General features: G+C 52.2%; 1 protein-coding gene across 4 annotated transcripts in view; it reads left to right on the forward strand.

Moving 5' to 3' along the window:
• Positions 1-24,765, forward strand: part of ITSN1 (intersectin 1) — a 112,850-nt gene that overhangs the window by 82,438 nt on the left and 5,647 nt on the right. For 3 of the 4 annotated variants that reach the window (XM_059492805.1, XM_059492797.1, XM_059492813.1), the window contains 10 exons: positions 1,744-1,789; positions 4,329-4,450; positions 6,368-6,482; positions 8,735-8,926; positions 18,167-18,288; positions 19,423-19,529; positions 21,029-21,212; positions 22,086-22,184; positions 22,935-23,102; positions 24,476-24,688. In XM_059492805.1, the coding sequence (XP_059348788.1) occupies positions 1,744-1,789; positions 4,329-4,450; positions 6,368-6,482; positions 8,735-8,926; positions 18,167-18,288; positions 19,423-19,529; positions 21,029-21,212; positions 22,086-22,184; positions 22,935-23,102; positions 24,476-24,688 (1,368 nt within the window). Of the gene's footprint in view, positions 1-1,743; positions 1,790-4,328; positions 4,451-6,367; positions 6,483-8,734; positions 8,927-9,165; positions 10,575-18,166; positions 18,289-19,422; positions 19,530-21,028; positions 21,213-22,085; positions 22,185-22,934; positions 23,103-24,475; positions 24,689-24,765 lie in introns of those variants that run through there. The other variant, XM_059492823.1, reaches the window with a different exon arrangement.

A 24,765-nucleotide genomic window follows, 5' to 3' on the forward strand; every position in this document is an offset into this window, starting at 1 on the left:
CTCTGGAGGAACAGGCCCTTGTTCTGGAGAGGTTTCTCTGGAGGAACAGGCCCTTGTTCTGGAGAGGTTTCTCTGGAGGAACAGGCCCTTGTTCTGGAGAGCTTTCTCTGGAGGAACAGGCCCTTGTTCTGGAGAGCTTTCTCTGGAGGAACAGGCCCTTGTTCTGGAGAGGTTTCTCTGGAGGAACAGGCCCTTGTTCTGGAGAGCTTTCTCTGGAGGCCCACCACTTGTTCTCTGCTGAGGAGGGCAGAGGGTGTTCCTCTGGCAGAAACCCTTGCCAGGGCAGGAGGAGTTCCTGGGATCACCCTGGTCCATCCCCCTCTGTGGGGCTGTCAGGGCCATGTCCCCCTGTCCCCAGGTGCTTCAGCAGCCCCAGCCCCACTGTGGGGGTGTTAAGCTGCTCCACTGAGCCTGGCTTTGGGAGGACACCACAGTTCCTGCCCCTGATCCCCTGGGGCTCTGCTGGGGCCCTGCTCACAGGGCAGGGAGGGATCTGGGGACAATGAAAGGAGTGAGGGAGGAGAGGAGGATCTGCTGCTCCTGTATCTGCAATGGTGTGTGACAGGAAAGGAGCTCTGAGACACCCAGGCAAGCTGAAGATCCATTTTATGGGTGCCTCACAGCCAGCACAGGGGGTTGAGGGGCCCTTTTCTCTCAGCCCTGAGCTGTTCTTCAGTTACTCCTCAGTTCAATTCCTGCCAGAATCCCCAAGTTCTCAAACCTCAGTTGGCAGGGAGAATGTGGAGGAGGAAACTCTTCTTTCCACACAGGAATGAGGATTCTGTGGAGGCCTTCAGGTGCTTTGATGTTGGCTCCAAGTTTGTGAGGAGGATCCTGAGGGAGAAGTTGAGGGAGGTGGAAGTGTTGAAGGCCAGAGGACCTTTATGGCTCCCCAGCATTCCTGGCCAAGTTCAGTTTAGATTAAAGTTTCTGTTTTCCACCTCAGACCTCCTTTCTGCAGGACAGAAAACTGTCGTGGCCTGGGAGGAAACTGCAGGAATTATTTAGGGGCAGGAGCTGGACTGATGTCAGGTTCTGCTGGATTTTTGTGGCTGTTCAAAGGCTTTGCTTCCCAATCCCTTGGGTGCAGATGTTCATCCCTCACCTCACCTCACCCTGCCTGGCTGCAGGGAGCTGCTCAGGAATATTTGCAACCCAGCAATTTGGAGGGATGGAAAATTCTGTTGTTGTTGCAGCTCACCTCCACAGAAATCCCATTCTGCAGATACGTGGAACTGCAATCACAAATGGGATCTGCTTTGGGATTGCACATGGGATCTCCTTTGGGATTACAAATGGGATCTCCTTTGGGATTACAAATGGGATCTCCTTTGGGATTGCACATGGGATCTACTGTGGAATTGCACATGGGATTTCCTTTGGGATTGCACATGGGATCTACTGTGGAATTACACATGGGATCTACTGTGGAATTACACATGGGATCTACTGTGGAATTACACATGGGATCTCCTTTGGGATTACAAATGGGATCTCCTTTGGTATTTGCAGCCCACAAAAGGAACTAAAAGTCTGCACTTCTGCATTAACAAACCATCCATTTCACGCTTGGTATTTATTCCCAGATGTTTATTGCCATCTAAAATATTAGGGTTTCTGTAAGAACAGGATTTCTGTGAGTTTTTGACTCACATGCTTGTTGAGTGAAGCTTTGTAAATCATTTTCATGTACTGGAGAAAGAAACCTGAGTGCTAAACTTGCCTCTTGTTCTCCATTTCAAGGCTCCAGGAGCAGCTGGGAAAACAGGAAGCTTAGGGAAGAAACCTGGTGAGTCAAATATTGTGGCAGCACCTTCTCTCTGTTCTTAAGTGTTCAATTCAATGGCAACAAAACCTTTTCCATGAAAATAGTGTTTGCTCTTGATCATCTTGGAGTGGTTTGCACTGATGAAAACCATTATCAAATAACTGGAATAAATACAGTTAATAAATAATGTAAATGTAATAAAAGAATTCATCCTCTAATCATTCTAGTGTGTCAATCACTAAATAACATGTAGCTAGAGAATGAAACTCTGCTTGCTCAGAGGTGGATGTGAACTTCCTGCTGGGTTGCTCAGAGAGCAGAGGGAGCCATTCCCCCTGTCCCCAGCCCCTCTCCAGGTTTCTTAGCTGTGGAAGCAGCAGACAGGAGGGGGAATTTCTCATTGAATACAGCAGGTGTGGCAGGGGAGTGGGAGGTTTAAAGAGAGAAAAGCCAGGAGCAGAGTCAGTGCTGGGTGAGGGCAAACCAGGGAGGAGCTGGGCTGGGAATTGGCTCTGCTGAGAGGGGCAGGGCTGGATGGGACACTGGCTATGAGGAATTGTTCCCTGCCAGGGTGGGCAGGCCCTGGCACCGGGTGCCCAGAGCAGCTGGGGCTGCCCCTGCACCCCTGGCAGTGCCCAAGGCCAGGCTGGACACTGGGGACAGTGGGAGGTGTCCCTGCCATGGCAGGGGTGGCACTGGGTGGGCTCTGGGGTCCCTCCAGCCCAAACCATTCCATGGCTCCATTCCATGGCTCCATGGCTGTGTGTGCTGACCCCAGACCCAGTTTAAAGCCCCTTTGTCACCCCAGGCTTCCATCCCTGCCTGGCTCCCCTGTGCCTGCCCTCCTGAGGGAGGTTCTGACCCTGTGTTCTCTGCAGCCCTTGGATTGCTCCTCATCCTCCTCATCCTCCTCATCCTCCTCATGCTGCTCATTTGTGTCTCAGTTGCTTCTCTGATCATTTTTCATGTTCCTACTGATCCTTTCCTTCTAAATCTCACATCAATCATTGATCATTTATTTCCCTGCTGGGCTCCACCTCCCTTTGTATCTCCCCTGCCCCAGAGCCTCCCTTGTTCCCAGCCCTGCAGGGTTTGTGGTTCCTGGGGATGAATCCCTGAGGGCTGGGACTGCCCTGGGTCCCTCAGGAGGCCCCAGCAGCCCCAGCCCCACCCTGGGGGTGGTAGATGTGTCCCCCTGGGCCTGCACATGGCCTGGGGACAGGGCTGGGGACAGAGCTGGGGACAGGGCTGGGGACAGGGCTGAGCTGGGACAGGGCTGAGCCTGGGACAGGGCTGAGCTGGGACAGGGCTGGGGACAGGGCTGAGCTGGGGACAGGGCTGAGCTGGGACAGGGCTGAGCTGGGACAGGGCTGAGCCTGGGACAGGGCTGGGGACAGGGCTGGGGACAGGGCTGAGCTGGGACAGGGCTGGGGACAGGGCTGAGCTGGGACAGGGCTGAGCTGGGACAGGGCTGAGCTGGGACAGGGCTGGGGACAGAGCTGGGGACAGGGCTGGGGACAGGGCTGAGCTGGGACAGGGCTGGGACAGGGCTGAGCTGGGGACAGGGCTGGGGACAGAGCTGGGGACAGGGCTGGGGACAGGGCTGAGCTGGGACAGGGCTGGGACAGGGCTGAGCTGGGGACAGGGCTGGGGACAGAGCTGGGGACAGGGCTGGGGACAGGGCTGAGCTGGGACAGGGCTGGGGACAGGGCTGAGCTGGGACAGGGCTGGGACAGGGCTGAGCTGGGACAGGGCTGAGCTGGGACAGGGCTGAGATGGGACAGGGCTGAGCCTGGGACAGGGCTGAGCTGGGACAGGGCTGAGCTGGGACAGGGCTGAGCGTGGCTCTGGGAGGGCACAGAACTCTGCAGCTGCTCTGGGGTCCAGAGCTGGGTTACTGTGGGACCTGAACTGTTCCACGAGCACTGGGGGCAGAGGAAACCCCAGCACAGCTTGGGGGAATTCCCTGGAGCTGGCAGCTCCCTGCTCCTGGGCTGGAACAGAGATTTCCAGGGAAATCCTCTTTGCTGCTTGGGAAAAACATTCCTTTTGGGGCCAGGTGGTGGGAAATTCTCTGCCAGCCTTGGTTTGCACCTCTGGGTGCAACTTCATTGTTTTGTCATTGGTGTGTCTCCTCTCCTTAGGGAGCGAAATGCAAAGATGGATTTACTGGAAAACACTGCATTTTGAGAGTTGTACTACTACTACTACTACTACTACTACTATTATTATTATTATTATTATTATTATTATTGTTATTGTTATTATTATAATCATCATTATTATCATTATTATCATTATTATCATTATTATTATTCTCTATTTCAAACATTGTTGATCTCCTACCGCAGAGCTGCTGCACCTCTGGTTTATTACTTCTTTATTCTCTGAACCTCTCATTTATTTTCCAGTTCCCACATGTATTCATGGAAATACATAAATCCATAACAGTTTTATGGAAAGGAATAACACAGTCCTATAGCAGCAGAATTAATGTTGGATAAAATGTGCTCGGATTTTTTTTCAGATTAACCTTTTCTTTCCTCCTCTGCTTCAACAGAAATTGCCCAAGTTATTGCCTCTTACACAGCAACAGGCCCAGAACAGCTGACTCTTGCTCCTGGCCAGCTGATTCTCATCAGAAAGAAGAATCCAGGTGGTTGGTGGGAAGGAGAGCTCCAAGTTAGTTCCTTTTTTTTTTCCTAGTAAAATCACATTTTTTTAAAAAATGTTTTTTAGTAGTGGGGAAATCCTTTTCCAGCATTCCATTGGGGTTTTCTCTCACTAACCTTGGTGCTGTTGGTAACTTTTACCTCTAAAGAGTCTCCATTAAATGTATTTTAAGACAGAAAAGAAACTTCTCTGGGCAAGAGCTGCCACAGTTAGCACTGAGCAGCTGCTGGGAGGCCTGAGACAATTCAGTCTTGGTTGTGTAAATGCTCAGATGTAATTTAGATGCTTTAATGCCTTACATGTGGTTTTACAATTGGGTTTTATTTTCTTAGCAATCCCTGACTGTTGTTTTTATTCTCCTGCTCCACACTTGGGGGTCAGGGTGAAGGGAAAATAAGGCAAATGTTTTTAGCATTAAGCATTTAAGCTTTAATGCAGTGTTCAAAAATATCTTAAATTATCTAAATACTCTTTAGATCAAGTGTTTTCTTTTCAGTAAAGGTTTAGACAGGGAAGAAAGTAGTTCAAGAATAGTGAATCCTTTACTTTTTTTTTTCCTATTAAAGTTAACAATCTGATTTTCAGAGGCAAAATTCTCCTTGCCCAAAATGCCAACCTTATTCTAACACAAAGAGAATAAACAGTTAAAATCATTCTTGAGGTAGAGTTGGAAGCTAGGATTCAAAGTTCTGGAAGAGCCTTTTTACTGCAAGGAATTTTTATGGATTTGGTTTGCAATGGACATTGGGTTTGGGGGGATAACAGGATGAAGTTTCCTGCTTTGGTGACACAAGGCATTGGAAAGCTTGGATCTGTTTCTGTAAAAAAAAGAGGAAATTTGGATTCTGGATCTCTGTTTTAACTGTCACAACCTGGGGATCTATTTTAATGTAACAGGTGTAATAATGAACAAGTGTTTAACTAGAAATACTAACAAGATTCTATGTTAAAAATTATAACATTCAGCTAGTGGCACAGAACAGCTGAGTTCTCCCTCCTCAACTCTTTCCCAGCTGGGCTGGGCAGTTCTGAACCCCTAGAGCTGCCCAGGCCCTGGCTGAGCAGTTCTGAGCAGTTCGGGGCAGTTCTGAGCAGTTCCTGAGCAGTTCTGGGCAGTTCCTGAGCAGTTCTGAGCAGTTCCTGAGCAGTTCTGGGCAGTTCTGAGCTGTTCCTGAGCAGTTCTGGGCAGTTCTGGGCAGTTCTGAGCAGTTCTGGGCAGCTCTGCCCCTGTCCATCTCTGCCTGAGCAGTTCCTGAGCAGTTCTGGGCAGTTCTGAGCAGCTCTGCCCTGTCCATCCCTCCTGAGCAGTTCTGGGCAGTTCTGAGCAGTTCTGGGCAGTTCCTGAGCAGTTCTGGGCAGTTCCTGAGCAGTTCTGGGCAGCTCTGAGCAGTTCCTGAGCAGTTCTGGGCAGTTCTGAGCAGTTCTGAGCAGTTCTGGGCAGTTCCTGAGCAGTTCTGGGCAGTTCCTGAGCAGTTCTGGGCAGCTCTGAGCAGTTCCTGAGCAGTTCTGGGCAGTTCTGAGCAGTTCTGAGCAGTTCTGGGCAGTTCCTGAGCAGTTCTGGGCAGTTCCTGAGCAGTTCTGGGCAGCTCTGAGCAGTTCCTGAGCAGTTCTGGGCAGTTCCTGAGCAGTTCTGAGCAGTTCTGGGCAGTTCCTGAGCAGTTCTGGGCAGTTCCTGAGCAGTTCTGAGCAGTTCTGGGCAGTTCCTGAGCAGTTCTGGGCAGTTCTGAGCAGCTCTGCCCTGTCCACCTCTCCTGAGCAGTTCCTGAGCAGTTTCTGGCCAGTTCTGAGCAGTTCCTGAGCAGTTTCTGGCCAGTTCTGAGCAGTTCCTGAGCAGTTCTGGGCAGCTCTGAGCAGCTCTGAGCAGTTTCTGAGCAGTTCTGGGCAGCTCTGCCCCGTCCATCCCGCTGACCCGCTCTGTCTCCGCAGGCGCGTGGCAAGAAGCGCCAGATCGGTTGGTTCCCGGCCAACTACGTCAAACTGCTGAGCCCTGGCACCAGCAAGAGCACCCCCACGGAGCTGCCCAGGCCTGCAGCACCCTCAGGTGAGCCCTGCCTGCCCCTGGCACCCCTGCCCTGCCCGCTGTGCCCGTGCTGGGCCTTCAGCTGGGAGGGGTGTGGAGCTCCAGAGCCTCTGGGGTGTTCCTGCATCCCCCAAAGCATCCCTGAGTGTGGGACAGCAGCTCTGGGGTGTTCCTGCATCCCCCAAAGCATCCCTGAGTGTGGGACAGCAGCTCTGGGGTGTTCCTGCATCCCCCAAAGCAGCCCAGCCCTGCCCTGAGTGTGGGACAGGAGCTTTGAGCTCTGGGGTGTTCCTGCATTCCCCCATCCCAGCCCTGCCCTGACTGTAGGACAGGAGCTCTGGGATATGTCTCCATGCCCAGCCCAGCCCTGTCCTGTGGGACAGGAGCTCTGAGCTCTGGATGTGTCTCCATGCCCAGCCCAGCCCTGGGTGCAGCAGGAGCTGCAGAGGCTCAGGAGGACCCAGGGCTGCCCCTGGGGCTCCTCTCCTGCAGAAGCCCCAGGTGTGAGGTGGGCCAGACCCCATGGGGAGGGACCTTTGCTGTGCAGGTTTGGGGAGGGACTCAGGAACATCCCCACAGGACCTGGCAGGGCCTCCCCAGAGCCCATTCCATGGGGCTGTGTCTGGCACTGCTGCCCGGCCCCTCTGGCGGGTGTAACAAAGATCCAGCAAATGCCTCCCTAAAGCCCCATGGAATTCAGGCTGGGAATGGCAACTCAGCATTGAGGCACAACTTTTACAAGGAAATAGGATGAGATTTTTATGTGTTTTTGAAATTATTCCAGGTTTGATAATCTGTGGCTTTCCCCATATGCTAAATTTTACAGAATAAAATTTTAGCACTTTTTGCAGAACATGAAAATCTTAATCAAACTGTAATTAAAAAAGGAATAGCTGTTTGGCAAATTGAAATAGGTTGCTGGCTTGCTACAAGGGTGAAAATAAAAGCAAAATTTAGGATTAATCCACTGGAGAGAAGCTGCCAGCAAGGCTCATTAATGGGAGTCTGATGTGTGGTGGGAAAAGCAGAAGCCCTGTGGCCTGGCAGAGACAAAACAGCAGAGAAATAGAAGGGATTGTTGGTTTAACTGAACAGTCCTGCTGCTCCAGAGAGCTCAGGGAGCTGCTTTGTCAGGAGTGAGCAGGACCAGCTGGATTCTGGGGTTGGATGAGTTCCACTGCAAGGGAATAGAAAATCCCTGCTGGAACCAGTCAGCAGAGCAGCCAGGATGGCCTGGGATGCTTTTGTCCAGTTCTGTTCATTTTCTCTTGTATTTCCCAAGATTTTTTTGTTCTGAAAACCTCACTGAGACAACAAAGGCATCACCATTGGCTTTTTTTGCATTCTGCAGCTTCCAATAGTGGAAGTTCCAATGTGTCCCAGACTTTCCTGTCCACCGACCGGTCCTGGTGGGGCTTCCAGGCCAGGCTGGAGCACCCTGAGACAGTGGGAGGTGTCCCTGTCCATGGCAGGGGTGGCACTGGATGGACTTTGAGGTCCCTTCCAACACAAGCCCTGCTGGGATTCCATGAAACTTTGGGATTTTTAAACCCCTGGAGTTTGAGCTGAGCCCCAGGGTGGGCTGGATGGGGTCCTGGATGGACACTGAGCACACCCAGAGGGGCCAAGGAGGCTGGAGAGGGAACACAAACCCTGAGGGAGCTGGGGGTGCTCAGCCTGCAGAAAAGGAGACTCAGGGGTGCCCCCATCACTCTGCACAGCTCCTGAAAGGTGCCTGTGCTCACCTGGGGCTGGGCTCTTGCTGCAGCAGCACTGACACACCCAGAGCACACAGCCTCGAGCTGCACCAGGGGAAATACAGGCTGGAGAGCAGGGAAAAGGTTTTTGCAGCCAGGGTGAGAAAGTTCTGGAATGGCTGCCCGGGGAGGGGGTGGAGTCCCCATGCCTGGGTGTGTTTAACAAAGCCTGGATGTGGCACTGGGGGCCAGGGTTCAGTTGGGCTGTTGGGGCTGGGCTGGACTCGATGGTCTGGAAGGTGTCTCCCAACCCAGGGATTCTGGGATTCCCTGAGCTCTGTGGAGCTGTCCTGAGCCATGGGCAATGTCCAGAGGTGACCTCTGCCTGTGGGCAGGCCAGGCTGGAGAGCAGGAAGGTTTGTGCCCAGAGGGTGCTGGCACTGCCCAGGGAATGGGCACGGCCCCGAGGCTGCCGGGGATGCCCAGGCCGGGTCTGGGGGCCCTGGGCAGGGCAGGGTGGCTCAGGGATGCCCCGGGGGTGGCTGCAGCCCCAGGTGACGCCGTGCCCTGTCCCAGTGTGCCAGGTGATCGGCATGTACGACTACAGCGCGCAGAACGACGACGAGCTGGCCTTCAGCAAGGGCCAGATCATCACCGTGCTCAGCAGGGAGGACCCCGACTGGTGGAAGGGGGAGGTCAACGGCCACGTGGGGCTCTTCCCGTCCAACTACGTGAAGCTGACCACGGACACAGACCCCAGCCAGCAGTGTGAGTGTCCCCGTGTCCCCGTGTCCCCCACATGCAGCATTGCCGGGCCCCGCCGCCCCCGGGGCTCTTTGAAGACCTTTCTGTCCCCGCCGTGTTTGGTTGGTTTTGTTCCCATCCCCCCGCACGTTCCCCCTCCCCGTCATTTTTGCTCCATGCCTTGCCACGCCTGCCTCATTTCCCCAGCTTGAATTTGCTCATTGTTTTGTTTTGCTTATGTGTTGTTTTCCTCCTTTTTCTAGGAATCATATGTTGTCCATCCCCCACTCAGGCTTGAAAGTCCTCAAAGAGACCCACTATCCCATAGCAGTGCCCAGAGGGATGATGGGAGATGCAGCCTTGATCATGTGCCTTCCAGCATGATCATCTACTGCCTTCTGAGTCAAGAACACACTGCACGGCAGTTTTACCTCATTTGACATTTAGTTGCATGGAATCGCAACGGTTGAGTTAATTACCGACAAAATTAAACTGATTCAAAACAAAAAACAACAAAACAAAAACACACACACGCAAAAAAAAATAAAAATCAGAGGATAGTGGGTCCTTTTGTGGCTTTCAGAGTTACCAAACTAATTTTTCCACCTTTGCACAGGTGCTTTTGGTAGTTTTAAAAATTATTTTTTAAAGATATATTCTAGCCTTTTAAAGGAAAAGTATAAATTTAATTTCTTCGTTGCAATTTTTGTTTGTGCAAAAAGACCCACTATCAAGGAATGCTGCATGTGCTATTAAAATTGTTCCAAATGTCCATGAATTGGAGACTTTATGTATCTTTCTTTTTTATTGTTCACTTGTCCAGTGTTGTCAATGTGTCTTTTTTTTATTATTTTAATTTTCTTTTTTTTTTTAATTACAAAAGAACAGAAGGAGTTAAAATCAGTTTAAGGAAGTTTAAATGTGCCCAGTTCCAGGTATTTTGTTGTAGTTACTGTACTGTTTGTACCAGGTGTTGTTGTTGAGTGTGTAACCCATTGTGGGGAGGGGAGGTGCCCTCCCCCGTGCCAGAGGCAAACCTGGAGCGATGTTTTACCCAGCTCTGTTCATTTGGTTTTGCACATTGCTTGTAGCTGCAAACAGTGAGCAAACAGCCTGGTGTGTGTGTGGCCCTGGGTTTGTCACATTCCTGGGGCAGAAATGGGTGCAATGTTCCCTCCTGGGGCTGCCACAATTCCCAGTTCCCCCGGGGCTGCTCAGCTGTGGAACAACACCTGAACGAGTCATTCTCCTGACGAGAACGAATGTATAGAACTGAGCCCTGCAATCCATTGCCAATGTTTACATTTTCTAAAGCAGACTGTGGAACTGACACAGATGAGCGGGAGCTGGAGCTGTGCCTGGCTCCTGCTGCAGGTGCTGCCAGTGCCCTCTCCAACGCCTCGCAGAGCACAACAGAGCCCTGCTACTCCTGATTTACCACGGGCTTACTCCTGGTGTCTGTGTCCCCCTGTCCCAGCCCAGCTCCCTGCTCCCCACCCGTCCTGCAAAGGTGCACAGGACAAGTGAAGCTCCTTACTCAGTTGCACTTCAGTATTTCATCACTATGAATGTAAATTATATAAATATATAAAAACCTGCAGCTTTAACAACTGTAATCCAGCCTTTCCAATTAGTTCCATGTATAGAGAATTAAATCCTTCGTACAAAAGAGGCCGACAGTGTTTGTTGTTGTCTCGTTGCTGGGTCACACCCGAGGGCTTTGGCAGCAGCACTGGAGCCCTTTGCCCCTCAGGGACACCTGGAGCCCTCCAGGGACACAGGGACACCTGCCTGGCTCTTGGAGCCCTCCAGGGACACAGGGACACCTGCCTGGCTCTTGGAGCCCTCCAGGGACACCTCCCTGGCTCTTGGAGCCTCCAGGGACACCTGGAACCCTCCAGGGACACAGGGACACCTGCCTGGCTCTTGGAGCCCTCCAGGGACACCTCCCTGGCTCTTGGAGCCTCCAGGGACACCTGGAACCCTCCAGGGACACAGGGACACCTGCCTGGCTCTTGGAGCCTCCAGGGACACCTGGAGCCCTCCAGGGACACGGGGACACCTGCCTGGCTCTTGGAGCCTCCAGGGACACCTGGAACCCTCCAGGGACACCTGGAGCCCTCCAGGGACACGGGGACACCTGCCTGGCTCTTGGAGCCCTCCAGGGACACAGGGACACCTGCCTGGCTCTTGGAGCCTCCAGGGACACCTGGAACCTCCAGGGACACCTGGAGCCCTCCAGGGACACAGGGACACCTGCCTGGCTCTTGGAGCCCTCCAGGGACACCTGCCTGGCTCTTGGAACGTGGTTTCCCTGTAACTGCCCAGATCCATCGTTGCTCCCTGCAGCCTTTGCCCCTCTGGCTCAGGGAGGATTGCTGTGTGTCCTTGGACTCTGGCAGGTCCCTTCCAGCTCAGGGTGTTCTGGGATTCTCTGATTCCCTGCCCAGGGACCAAGCAGTGGATTTTGATTTTTTTTTTAATTAGATAAATTAAATATTCTTTCTTGGTTTGCTGTGGAGCCCTGGAGGGGTTTCTCTTAAGTTCCACCCCATTGGCTCCTTCTCCTGTTCCTGTGCCTGAACATGGGTGTTCCTGGATTTGGGATGTGTTTTATGCCAGAAGCTCAAGTCTGAAAATATGGACAACTGCACAGATTTTCCTTCCTTTTAGGACAATATTTAAATAGTAATACATCTTCTGTTTCTACCATAAAAAATAATTCTTCTCCATCATGGCCACTTGCTGCCAAGTGCAGAAATGGAGCAGCACATCCCACTGGTGATTTTCAGGGCTCTCTGAGGGGATGGAGCCAGCTTTGACTCCACTCTGTCAGTGTTTTGTGCATTAATTTGCACGAGAGCCTCTCCCTATTTTCCCATCCTGAGCTGCTGGGTTGAAAACCTGACTCACTGAAAGCTCTGGCCCTTAGGGACATTGAGGGTGCTGTGACCTCAGGCCAGAAGTGCAGATTGGATCTGTGTGAAATATTTGCAGTGTTTCAGCTGTGGGGGATTCAGGTGCTGCTCTTCTCTTCCTCTTCACATGCAGTGAAGCTCCTGCAGTCCCTGAGGGTGCAGCTTCTCCCCCTTTGTCCTCAGGGCTGGGGCTGGAGCCCCCCAGGGTCACTGGGAGCTCCTGGGGCAGCTTTGGGAGGAGCAGCCTGGGGTCCCTCACAGGGAACCCCAAATCCCCGGGGCTGGCACAGCCCTGCCAGCCCATGCAGTGCCAGCTGTGCCCCGTGGGCACCTCGTGCCCAGCCCAGAGCACTCAGTGCCACCTCCAGGGCACACCTGCAGGGATGGGCACTGCAAAGCTCCCTGGGCAGCCCCTGCCAAGGCCTGAGCTCCCTTTCCGTGGGCAAATTGCTGCTGCTGTCCCAGCTGAGCACACACCAGGCACTGCTGGTGCCTCAGGGTGAAGTGGAACATAAATCCCATGGACAGAGTCCCAGACACTCCCCTGGGGCTTCAGTGACAGATGCTGGGATCCCTGCAGTGTTCATTCCCTCCCTGAGTCCCCACGGGGGCTCTGCTGGCTCAGCAGGGAGGGTTTCATCCTCCTCCTCCTCCTCCTCTTCGTCAGGGACTCTCCCTGAGCTGCAGGGAACAGGGCATTGCAGTGACTGCTTTATTGTCTTTAGGGATATCAATATATAAAAAGAGATATATGAGAAAGAGAGCCTGGCGGTGACTGCCCCAGCAGCTGGGGCTGCCCTGGGTCCCTGGCAGTGCCCAGGGCCAGGCTGGAGCAGCCTGGCACAGTGGGAGGTGTCCCTGCCATGGCAGGGGTGGCTCTGGCTGATCCTTACAATCCCTCCCCACCCAAATCAGCCTGGCATTCTGGGCATTGGTTTTGTCTTCACCTCCCTGTGCCAGGGGCCTTCTCCCATTGCACGGGAATTGTCACTTGAGGGAGGAGAGGAGACTGGAATTCCAGAGGCTGCCAGCGCTGCTGGGTTTTATTCTTCACTGGTTTTATGTTTGTGGGAATTCCTTCTGTATTCAAGTGCTGACAAAGAATTCCCATGGATGTTCTTTCAGAGAATTTGTTCTTTTCAATGCTTGAAATCTGTCCAAGAGAACTCTAAGTCTGAAATGTGGGTTTATCAAGAATATTTTGCTTTATATTCAGGATCAGTTTTATTTAAACCTCAATTCTTTTGGAGATTTAGTGGCTTTACTTTCTGTCCCCATGAGCTCACTGAGCACATTTTATTCCCATAAGAAAAATGACTGAATTTCTGGTTTGGTTTTAAAGCACTTTTTAGTTCTTTGTGGTTATTGACTCCAGCTATTTAACTTGTTAAATAGCAACTTCTGTGCAGTAAATTCAGATGATAAATTACTTTTTTTTAGACAATTTCAGTAGATTCAGGAGCAATATACCTCAAATATTACTGAGTAGAATTGACAGGGCATGGTAGCAAAGGGCTCCTCAGCCAAACACGGTGCTGAGGTGACCTTTGGGTTTCAGGACGTTGTCCTGGGGTTCCAGTGGAAATGGTTTTCACCAGGACTTCACTGCCCACCTGGGGACTTCAATGAGCAAAGCTCCTGAACTGAGCTGGGAATAAACCCCAGGGATCCCCCGGTGCCAGCCCAGAGCCCACCAAGCCCAGCCTGGGCATCCCAAAGGCTCCTGGAGCTGTGGCAGCCTCGGGGCCGTGCCCATTCCCTGGGCAGTGCCAGCACCCTCTGGGCAAGAACCTTGCCCTGAAACCCAACCTAAATCCCTGCAGGCCCAGCCCCAGCTGCTCCCTGGGTGCTGTCAGGTCACAGGAGCAGAGATCAGAGCTGTGCCTCTACCAAATGAAAGTGAAAAAAATGATAAAATGCTGTTTGAAAAGAGGTTGGAACATTTAAAATGCTGCATTTGGCTCCCACATTGCTGGTTCCAAGTGAAGTGCCTGCACAGCACATTCAGTATTTGTGATTTCCCTGTGGAAAGGGCTGTGCTGTCCCCTCTGCTTGGACCTGTGGCTGCTGCTGTGACTCTGCTGCTCCTGTGCCCTGAGTGCCAGGGGCTCAATCAGACACCTGGGGCACAACCCAGGGGTGAGCTTTGCTTTCCCGATGTGTTCTGAACCCCTCCAGGCCTCGCTTAACCCTGTGATTTACATTTTTGGAGGCATTCTTGCCCTCCCATGTGGGATTTTACTGTCCCCAAGCAGCCTCTGGAGAGGGATTGGTAGAAGCAGTGGCTCTGGAGTGGTTGAGGTTGGAGCCCCAGCAGTGAGCACATCCTCAGTGCCACATCCAAACCTCTGAACACTCCGGAGAGGGCAATGCCACCCCTAAATAGTGCTGCAAGCTTTGCCAGTGGCACTGCCAGGTTTGTTTGCAGCTCCTTCCCTGCAGCTCAGAGGGAAGTGCTGTGCTCTGACAGGAACTGGACACACTGGTCTGCTTGAGAAATCCCAGACCTGCTGAAATGATTGAAAACAGCTGAGAAAAGGGGTTGGGTATTGCAGATGGAGAGATCAGTTTGATCCCAATGTCCTCACCAAACACCTGGGGTGGCCTCTCAGTGGAGGGTCCATCCCAGGAGATTTAAGGGGAATTGGTTGCATCTGAAACAGGTGCTAAGAAAGCTGAATGGTGAAATGCTGTGATTTAAATAACTCAGCACTGAGAACCCTGGAGGGCTGTGCCCAGTTCTGGTCCTGCAGGAGAGCCCTGGAGGGGCTGGAGCGTGTCCAGGGCAGGGAACGGAGCTGGGCAGGGGCTGCAGAATCCCTGAGGAGCTGGAAGGGGCTGCAGAATCCCTGAGGAGCTGGAAGGGGCTGCAGAATCCCTGAGGAGCTGGAAGGGGCTGCAGAATCCCTGAGGGAGCTGGAAGGGGCTGCAGAATCCCTGAGGAGCTGGAAGGGGCTGCAGAATCCCTGAGGAGCTGGAAGGGGCTGCAGAATCCCTGAGGGAGCTGGAAGGGGCTGCAGAATCCCTGAGGAGCTGGAAGGGGCTGGGGCTGGAGCAAAGGAGGCTCAGGGGCCCTCGTGGCTCTGCACAAGTCCCTGCCAGGAGGGCACAGCCGGGGGGGTCGGGCTCTGCTCCAGGGAACAGGGACAGGAGCAGAGGGAGCGGCCTCAGGCTGGGCCAGGGCAGGCTCAGCTGGGACAGCAGCAGCAATTTGCCCATGGAAAGGGAGCTCAGGCCTTGGCAGGGGCTGCCCAGGGAGCTTTGCAGTGCCCATCCCTGCAGGTGTGCCCTGGAGGTGGCACTGAGTGCTCTGGGCTGGGCACAAGGTGGGCACAGCTGGCACTGCATGGGCTGGTAGGGCTGTGCCAGCCCCAGGGATTTGGGATCTGTGGATAATTTACCTGAGTGAAGGGCTGCTCTCCTGGGGTGTTGTTCCCTTCTGAAGCATTTTCTGGAAAACTCCAAACTGTGAGATCACTTTTGCCTGCTCCTGATCCCTCTATCAGGACAGATCCCTCTCTCCTGTGCCCTGGTCACCACAGCCTGGGCCAGCTCGAGGCTTACAGGGAAATCTGGAAGTGGCACTGCTTAGAAATGACATGAAATCAAAAGGGATCAGCAGCTGTGGCCATGGATGAGGATCTGTGATTTCCACAGCAGAAGCTCCCGTCCCAAAAAGCAGCATCTTGGTTTAGGCTCAGTGTTTGTGTTGGGAGACCCAGATCTTCAGGGCTGACTTTGTAAGGAAGAGGAACAACATCTTTACTCTGTGCAAAGGATGTGAAATGATTTTTTACATTTCTGGAGCCCACTAATCTGCAGGAACTGTGGTGCTGGGAGGTCAAGGCACAGATTTGCAGTTCCAGCATTTGTCTGTGGGTTCTCCAAGTCCAGCCAGAATGGCAGAAATCATGGATTCACCCTCCTGAGAACAACCAAGTTCATTATTGTCATTTCCCCATCCTTCCCTGGCTTTCCTGGATTGAAGCAAAAATTCCCAGAGCAGCTGGGGCTGCCCCTGCACCCCTGGCAGTGCCCAAGGCCAGGCTGGACACTGGGGACAGTGGGAGGTGTCCCTGCCAGGGCAGGGGTGGCACTGGGTGGGCTCTGGGGTCCCTCCATCCCAAACCATTCCAGGACTCTGATCTGTGGAATCCAGTTCACCAAAGTTCTTTGGCATCCATGAAGAACGAGCCAGACATCTCCACCTGGAAAGGAATCAGTTCTTCTTCAGTGTTCTTCATACAAAGACAAGAAAAGTCCCTGCACTTGTGCACCTCACCAAGAAAGTCTCTCTGGGATGTTCTGCTCACATTTGGGTGCCTCTTTTCCCCAAATACTTCAAAAGCAGAGTGTTTCAGTGGTTCAGAGCAGCCATTCACAGCCCAGCTGGCTGCCAAGGGAGCCACTAAAATGCTCCATTATTCAAAATGTCAGTGCTCCCTCCAAGGGCTTGGTGCTTGGAAATCACCTTCAGGCCAAGGATTTTGAACATCTTTGAAGAAGAACTTCCCCAAGGAAAAGTAATTAAACACTTGTTTCTCTTCTAATGAAGCACTGGGAGAGCTGGGGCTGTTCCTCAGACCTGTGGTTTACTTGGTACCAAAGAAGCTGCTCTGAAATCAGACATTTATTGTACAGAGATGGAACTTCTGGCCTTTGGAAGGGGCCAAAATCCATTGTTTTGGCACAAAGATGATATTTCTCCACATCTGCTTTTCATTCCAAGCAAAGTTTCGATTGCCCTTTGTGGAGGGCTGTGACATCCTGTGTCTCAAGGGAGCACTGTCAGTGTCACTGTGCTTCCCACCTGATCCCAGCTCCCAACTCCAGAGTCAGAGAGGAAACAACCCTGGCTGGCTGTGTCTCCTGTTCTGGATTTGTTTCATTTGGTTTGGTTTGGGCTTTGCTTTTTGGTTTTGCTTTGTTGGTTTTGTTTGGTTTTTTGTTTTGGTTTGGTTTGGGGTTTTTTGTTATTTTTAAGTCAAATCCATCATTCCCCTTTCAGAAGCACAGATCAGTTAAAGCAGATGTTGCTGGTGTTCCATGGAAATATTGGTGATACACCTGGATCTGCCCAGTGGCATTGTCTGAGCTCCCTTCAGGAAACTAAAAGTGCAGGAAATACTGCCTAAGTGTTAACTTAATGTGCAAAGAACTGAAAGAGTTCCCTGGGGTCTGATATTTCCATGAGGAAAGTTTGTTTTCATGGGGAATATACTGAATTTGCTGAGGGTGAGGGAAAGAATTCAACTGGAGAATTTTGGTTGTGTGAAAATAGTTGAATAGATCATTTTTAGAGCCAGACATTTTCCGCCTTTTAGAAATCAACTTTGCTTTTTGAAATGCATTGTGTTTTATGCAGAAAAGTAGCAAAACCTGGAAGAAAACATTCTGTGCTCCACTCTCAGAAGAACTTAATTAAGCTCAGCTGAAAAATAATGGCCTATAGAAGAAAGAATGGAATTAAATGTTCTGTCTATTTCAGAGTAGAAAAGAAAATTCAAGATTGTGGAACTGATATAAAACCCCTCCCATGTGAGGGGATCAGTGCAAGGGAGGTTTGCAGCAGTGAAAGGACAGAGCTGATGGCAGAGGAGCTCTCAGTGCCAGCCTTTTCCTGTGCTTGAAACAGAGAGGAGAACAAAATCCACCCTTGGCTCGGCCCTGACATCAGTGGGATCTGCAGTGGCCTTGGCACGTCCTGCCTCAGGCCCTTCAAATGTTTGGGAGCAGTTTTATGGAAGTGTGGAGGAGTGCAGGGGCCCTGCAGGCCCTTCTGGAGCAGCATTTCTGTGAGCAGAGGGGCCAAGTGAACCCGAATATGGAGCACCCATCATTCCAAAGTGCCCTCGGAGCTTTAGGGACCTGCAGCTCCTCCCTGATTCCCTCTGGGATGTCTCTGTGTTTTCCTCACACCACACAGAGTCCTTCCCCCTTTTCCCTGCCAGCCATCCCTGTGGCATTGGAATGGCACAGCCCAAGGGCTCCAGGGAGAGCCTGGGAATGGGCAGGCAGAGGTGAGGGAGAGGTTAAACGTGGCCACCAGGGAGGAGATCACACACAGAGATGGCCTTTGTTGTAATAAATAAAAAATGTGCTAAATGGAATGTTTGGAGTCCCTGAGAGATGGAGCTTTGCTGGGGCTGTGCCGTGCGAGCAGCAATGGATGAGCAGGGCAGGCAGCAGTGCAGCTCCTGCAGAGCTGCTGTGGCTGCCCCACTGTGGGTCCTGTGCCCCCAGCCCCACTGGAGATCTGTGTGCCCCCAGCCCCACTGGAGAAGCCCCAGGTGTGGTCCCTGTGCCCCCAGCCCCACTGAGGCCCCTGTGCCGTTGTGTTTTGCAGGGTGTGCAGACCTGCACCTGCTGGACATGCTGACCCCCACGGAGAGGAAGAGGCAGGGCTACATCCACGAGCTCATCGTCACCGAGGAGAACTACGTGAACGACCTGCAGCTGGTGACAGAGGTGGGGCAGCCCCGGCCCTCCTCCCCCGGCCGCTGCAGAATCCCTGCATTGTGCAGAATCCCTGCATTGTGCAAAGTTCCTGCATTGTGCAGAATCCCTGCACTGTGCAGAATTCCTGCATTGTGCAGAATCCCTGCATTGTGCAAAGTTCCTGCATTGTGCAGAATTCCTGCACTGTGCAAAGTTCCTGCACTGGGCAAAATCCCTGCATTGTGCAGAATCCCTGCACTGTGCAAAGTTCCTGCATTGTGCAGAGTTCCTGCACTGTACAAAGTTCCTGCACTGGGCAAAATCCCTGCATTGTGCAGAATTCCTGCAGTTCACTGCCAACCTGCCTGCCTTGGGGTCTCAGCCCAGTCCTCCTTTGTCTGTATTGATACAGATATACAGATAGATACAGATGTACAGATACAGAGACAGAGATACAGATACACAGATACACAGATATACAGATACAGATATATAGATACAGTTACAGCTGTGGCTGGGTGCACACCATGGCAATCCCCCATGCTACCATCACCAAAATGCTGATCTTTGAAGTGTCATTTTTGCAAAGCCCTTTTGCTCCTGACTCTCAGTGTTCATTTCTCACGTACAAGTTGTGAAGCTTAAACAAATGTTCTGGAATGAGGCACATTCCCTACACTGTGAGGGGGGCAGTGATACTGAGTGATAAATGAGCAGTGGGGCTCAGTTATCACTTCCCGGGATTGCCTTTACAGGTAGGAAAAAAGGAATTAGTACAGCCAACTATGGATGATACCTTTGGCAAAGAAGCAAAGTCCTTTTTTGAGGAAGAGTTCAAGATATGCAAAACTTGGGACTCTCAGAGAAATCAGATCTTCCACAGAAGAGTCCAAAGTAAAACCTATCTTCAGTTGCAGTATCAAAGGAATGCTGAGATCTTTTGCAGGAGATCTCTGCTAAAATTCCCAGGTTTCAAACAGATTATCCAGATCAGCATTAACACCAGCACCCCTACAAATTCAGAGTATTCCCTGTTAAAGCCCCCCGTACCTGAGGGTCTCCTTAGTCCCAGGCTTCCCAGGGAACACCACGGATGTCAGGGACAGGGGGTGCTGGCTCTGTCCTTACCCTGTGCACTCTAAATGGCCTCTTCTCACTCCCCAGATCTTCCAGAAACCACTGATGGAGTCTGAGCTGGTCACAGAAAAAGAAGTTGCCATGATTTTTGTGAATTGGAAGGAGCTGATTATGTGCAATATAAAACTACTGAAGTAAGTTGTTTTTTTTCCCCATACTTCACAAAACCAGAACCCTGGGCCTCTCCCCCTGCCTCTCCTTTTATCTGCATGAAAACATTTGCCACTTACACAAATCCTAACCAGAAGGGCCACGTGTTTCTCCTTGGAGGGAAAAAGCAAACTGGGGGCAGGGTTTGCTGTGAGCTGTTGGGAAGAACCCAGCATTTCTCTGCCCTTTGCACCCCCTTGGTTCCTGCTGCAGAAGGCAAATCCTCCTCTCCCCTGCAGAGCAGGGCTTGCCAAGGCTTTCCACAGGGCAGGACTTGCCCTGCCTGCTTCCAAAGGGTTTGTGCCCAGGGCATCCCTCTCCAAAGGCTCTGGGTGCTGCTGCCCCAATCACTGCCAGTGGGGACACAGTTAAACCTGCACCTTGATAGGCAAAAACATTATAAGGTTATTTTCTTTCCCTACCCAGCTGCTAATTTTCACTGAACCAGGGATTTTACAGCTTTGTAGAATCTCCTTTTTTTGTAAAATGTATTTGAAAATGGCCCACAAGTTGAAAAGTTGTGGCAGTGACAGGACAAGTGACAATGAACCTTTCCTTAGGACACCAGACTAAAAAGTGATGGGGTTTTCCCTGCCTCACTCACACATCAGTAATTCTCTTTCTAAGCCAATAGAAAAGGAAATTCCCCTCCTCTTCCTCTCACCTGTGATCTGGCATTGCATTAAAGTCAGGCAGCAGCTGGATCACAGGAGAGGGAAAGGTGTTGGCTGAGGGTGCAGCCTGGGTTATGTGGAAATCTAGGGCACCAGGAATATTTCTGTGTCTGCTCTGGGGTGCCCTGACCCTCATCCATGGAGAAAGTTTCCCAGACTTCAACATAGACTGGAATCCACAAAAGTGTGCAATAGATTATAGAGAGCAGTGTAGGTGCATCACTTGGTGAGAAATTGAGGGTTTGGGGTTTTTAGTCTGTTGTGGATGGCAGCAAGATGGGGGGCACAGGGTGTTGTCCTGGGTTTCTTCTTCATGCTTCTTCCTCCTTCTTCTCCGTGGGTTTGGGTGGCATTTTGTAATTGGGCAGAAAAGTCCCCATTGTGAGCTTCCAAAGATCAGTCATTGGGTTAAAAGGGAAAATAATCCAGGTGTCAGTTTTTCATTGGATAGTTCAGTCTTAAAGAGATTGTTGGCCATTTTGTGCCTTCTAATGAAAAGCTGCTGAACTCACAGCAGTGAGACTGTTTTACTTATAACAAATAATAAACACCTGAGTGTGAACGTGAATTACTGTCCCAAGTGCCTTCAATCCAGACCCAGAGAAACCCACAAATGGTACTGCCACAGCTGGTGCCTCCAAGCAAAAGTAGCAGCTCAGTAAGAAGGAAATGTTCATTGTATCCCTGCAGTAAATCTTGTGCCTGGTGTATTTATGGTTCCCTGCGTTTCCCCAGTGAATAAGAACCACCCCTTTGTTCCATAACTGAGGAGTGGCTCTGTGTCCAACCCCTGCCCTGCTCCTGCCCAGGGCCCTGCGCGTGAGGAAGAAGATGTCGGGGGAGAAGATGCCGGTGAAGATGATCGGGGACATCCTGACGGCGCAGCTGCCGCACATGCAGCCCTACATCCGCTTCTGCAGCTGCCAGCTCAACGGCGCCGCCCTCATCCAGCAGAAAACCGACGAGGTGCCCGACTTCAAGGAGTTTGTCAAGGTGGGACGAGCAGCAGCCCCTGGGAACTCTGTGCATCTTCTCTTCCCACCTGGCTGAGTTGCTGAGCAAAGGAGGCAGCACCTCCTGTGAGGGCTGTGCCACTTCTGGGCCACCCTGGAGGGGCTGGAACGTGTCCAGGGCAGGGAATGGAGCTGGGAAGGGGCTGCAGAATCCCTGAGGGAGCTGGGAAGGGGCTGCAGAATCCCTGAGGAGCTGGAAGGGGCTGCAGAATCCCTGAGGGAGCTGGGAGGGGCTGCAGAATCCCTGAGGAGCTGGAAGGGGCTGCAGAATCCCTGAGGGAGCTGGAAGGGGCTGCAGAATCCCTGAGGAGCTGGAAGGGGCTGCAGAATCCCTGAGGAGCTGGAAGGGGCTGGGGCTGGAGCAAAGGAGGCTCAGGGGCCCTCGTGGCTCTGCACAAGTCCCTGCCAGGAGGGCACAGCCAGGGGGGTCGGGCTCTGCTGCCTGTCCCAAGGAAAAGGAGAGGAAATGGCCTGAAATGGCACCAGGGGAGGTTCAAAATGGAGATTGGGAACATTTGTTTCCCTCACAGAGTGGTCAGGCCTTGGGCTGAGCTGCCCAGGGAGGTTTGAGTCACTGAATTGTCCCAGAGGAGTCTGGATGTGGCCCTTGGGGTGCTGCTGATGGGGCTGGGGTGGTACTGGGTGATCCTGAAGGGCTCCTCCAGCCCTGGTGATTCTGGAATTCTTGTCCAGACAAGGCAGGTGAAGGAATGTTGCACAAATCACCAGGAGTTCTCCTACTGATGTTGAGATTGGTGCTCATTTATTGCCTTCCTTTTTCCTTCCTTGGAGGAGCTCATATTTGGGGTTTAAAGCACCTGACTAACCAGATTTTCCCTCTCTAATGTTTCAGAGGTTAGCAATGGATCCTCGCTGTAAAGGAATGCCACTGTCAAGTTTTCTACTAAAGCCTATGCAACGGGTAACCAGATACCCACTAATCATCAAAAATGTACGTTCCTCTGCACACCTGGTGGGTTTGGTGCTGCTTTGCTTACACCTTAATGACAGGGTTGTTTCCTTATTTGTGTTAGGGTTTGTCACTGTGAGGTTCCTGATGTGCTGGGGAATGTGGGATGTGTCCTTTAATACTCGATTCCAGTATAGAAAATGGGATCATTCCTTGGACTTTGGCAAAGCTATTCCATATTTCCATTTGAAAAGAGCTGAAGCTTGCACCCAAAGAACCAGAGGCAGTGAGTGCTGAGGGAAGATTTAAAATTCAGATAACAGGAGCAACAAGACAACCTTGTGCTCATATTTGCCTTTCCCCTCAGTGCCATTCCCTCCCCACGGGCTGAGCCTGCATTGCTGCAGGTTCCCCCTGTGCTGATGCTGCTGGAGGATTTACAGCCCTTTCCTAACACTCCTACTTCTTGCTTAATGTTTCCCAACCCAAATAACACCATGGAGCATGGCCCAAGGCTTTCACAGGGGATTATGAATTGGCTGTTGGCATTTAGGGATTCCTTCAGCAGTCGTGGCTCCATTTCTGTATTTGGCTGTCAGAGGAGCCAGCAGTGTCCTGGCACAAAGGCTGTGCAGCAGGCCTGCACTCCAGCTGTTCCCAAATAGTGTTTGTCTCCCACTTCTCACTTCTGTCAAGGAGGAAAATAAACGTGGGGCTGGCTCTGCTGGCAGTGTGGGGCTGGCAGCTGAGCTGCGGTGCCAGGAGGCTGACGCTGCCTGCGCTTGTGTGCAGATCATAGAGAACACCCCCGAGAACCACCCTGACCACAGCCACCTGAAGCAGGCCCTGGAGAAGGCGGAGGAGCTGTGCTCGCAGGTGAACGAGGGCGTGCGCGAGAAGGAGAACTCGGACAGGCTGGAGTGGATCCAGGCCCACGTGCAGTGCGAGGGCCTCTCCGAGGTAACGGGGCTGCCCCGGGGACAGGGACACGGCAGCGCCGCCCCCTCCCCTGGCCCCTGTCCTGTCCCCTGGCCCCTCCTGGCCCCTGCACGCCGTCCTGGCTGCTGCTCGTGCTCCTGACCCTGCTTGGGTGCCTGGCTCCGGAGCAGTGCCGGGTTCAACGCTGCCATCTGCAACCAGCACTTCCCAGCTCTTTGTGGAGCAGTGCTCATGGGGCTGCTGCATCCCACCCCACTGACCACTATGGACTGCTTTGAAAACCAAATATTTAGAAATATTTTCTGTGATAAAGCTTTGTATACATTTGACAACTCAAGAATACTGATCAAGTCTCTGGAGACTTTACAGAGAGAACCCCTGCCTCCCATGCCATGTTACCTGATAAGTTTCTAGAAATATTGTGTTTGCATGTCCTGCAAAAGGAGGGAAGATATTCTGATGGCCTTCCTGTTGTTGGTGGAGGTAACAGAGGCAGACAGATCACAACTTGATTTTCAAAGTATGCACCATTCTAGAAGGTAAAAAATAATGAGCACTGGTTGGTTCATAAAGTAGAAAAATTGCATTTCACCTGAGGAAGTGTGACTGTTCTGGGAGAAGGATGGGTGTGACACTGTCAGCACATCCAGCTGTCTGCCAGCAGGAAAGTGGCTGCTTTCTCTTCTGTGGGTGGTGCCTGGCCCAGAACAGCAGCTCCACACCCTGCAGAGCCTGTGGTGCTCACTGCACCATAACAGCAGCAGCAGCAGCCCCAGCCAGGGCAGGAACAGCCAAGCCTCTCCTGTTTGTTTTCTGTCCAAGGGGTTGCCAGCCTGCCAAAGGAGCCCCTCCAGAGCCAGCTGCCCAGGCTGGGCCGAGCTGTGCCAAACCCTGGTGAAAACAAACCTGAAAATGGCACTTTAGGCACTGCTGATCCCTAACAAGGCCTGGCTGAGTCTGGGATTGTGCCAGTGGTCAGCAGCTCTCACTTGGGGTATTGTGGCCATCTGAAGTCCTCTGGGGTGTTGTAAGGGGTGAAATTCAAGCACAATTCAGAATGCAGCCCTAAAGGAAGCTCAGCCTGTGGAGAGGCCGTTGGCAGAGCTGCTGCTCATCCAGGGCAGGTGCCCTGGCTCAGTCCCACCCTGGAGGTGCATGTACATGGCCAGGGGGCACAGATGCTCGTGGCTTCCCCTGCCTGCCCAGCCCTGTGGCCTTCAGGGACTCTCCCAGAGCCCCCTGTGACTTGTGCTGCTTGTGGTGCTCGAGGCATGGCTGGTCATCCCTGCCACAGACTGGAACCAGGACTCAAAACTGTGTTTGGTCTCTTGCAGGGCAGCCCCGATTGTTTCACTTTATACAGTGCGTTGTTGTTCTTCTTCTACTTTTCGCAGCAACTCGTTTTTAATTCAGTTACAAACTGCTTGGGACCACGCAAGTTCCTGCACAGTGGGAAGCTCTATAAAGCCAAGAGTAACAAGGAGCTCTATGGTTTTCTCTTCAACGACTTCCTCCTCCTCACTCAGATCATAAAACCTCTTGGCTCTTCTGGCACAGACAAGGTCTTCAGCCCCAAGTCCAACCTGCAGTACAAAATGTATAAAACTGTGAGTGCTGCTCCGACGCGGGGATGGGGACAGGGCTCAGCAGCTCCATTCTGGGGGTGTGGGCAGGAGCCTTCCTA

This window comes from Ammospiza nelsoni, chromosome 2 (assembly GCF_027579445.1).
Source record: "Ammospiza nelsoni isolate bAmmNel1 chromosome 2, bAmmNel1.pri, whole genome shotgun sequence".
NCBI classification, from domain to species: domain Eukaryota; kingdom Metazoa; phylum Chordata; class Aves; order Passeriformes; family Passerellidae; genus Ammospiza; species Ammospiza nelsoni.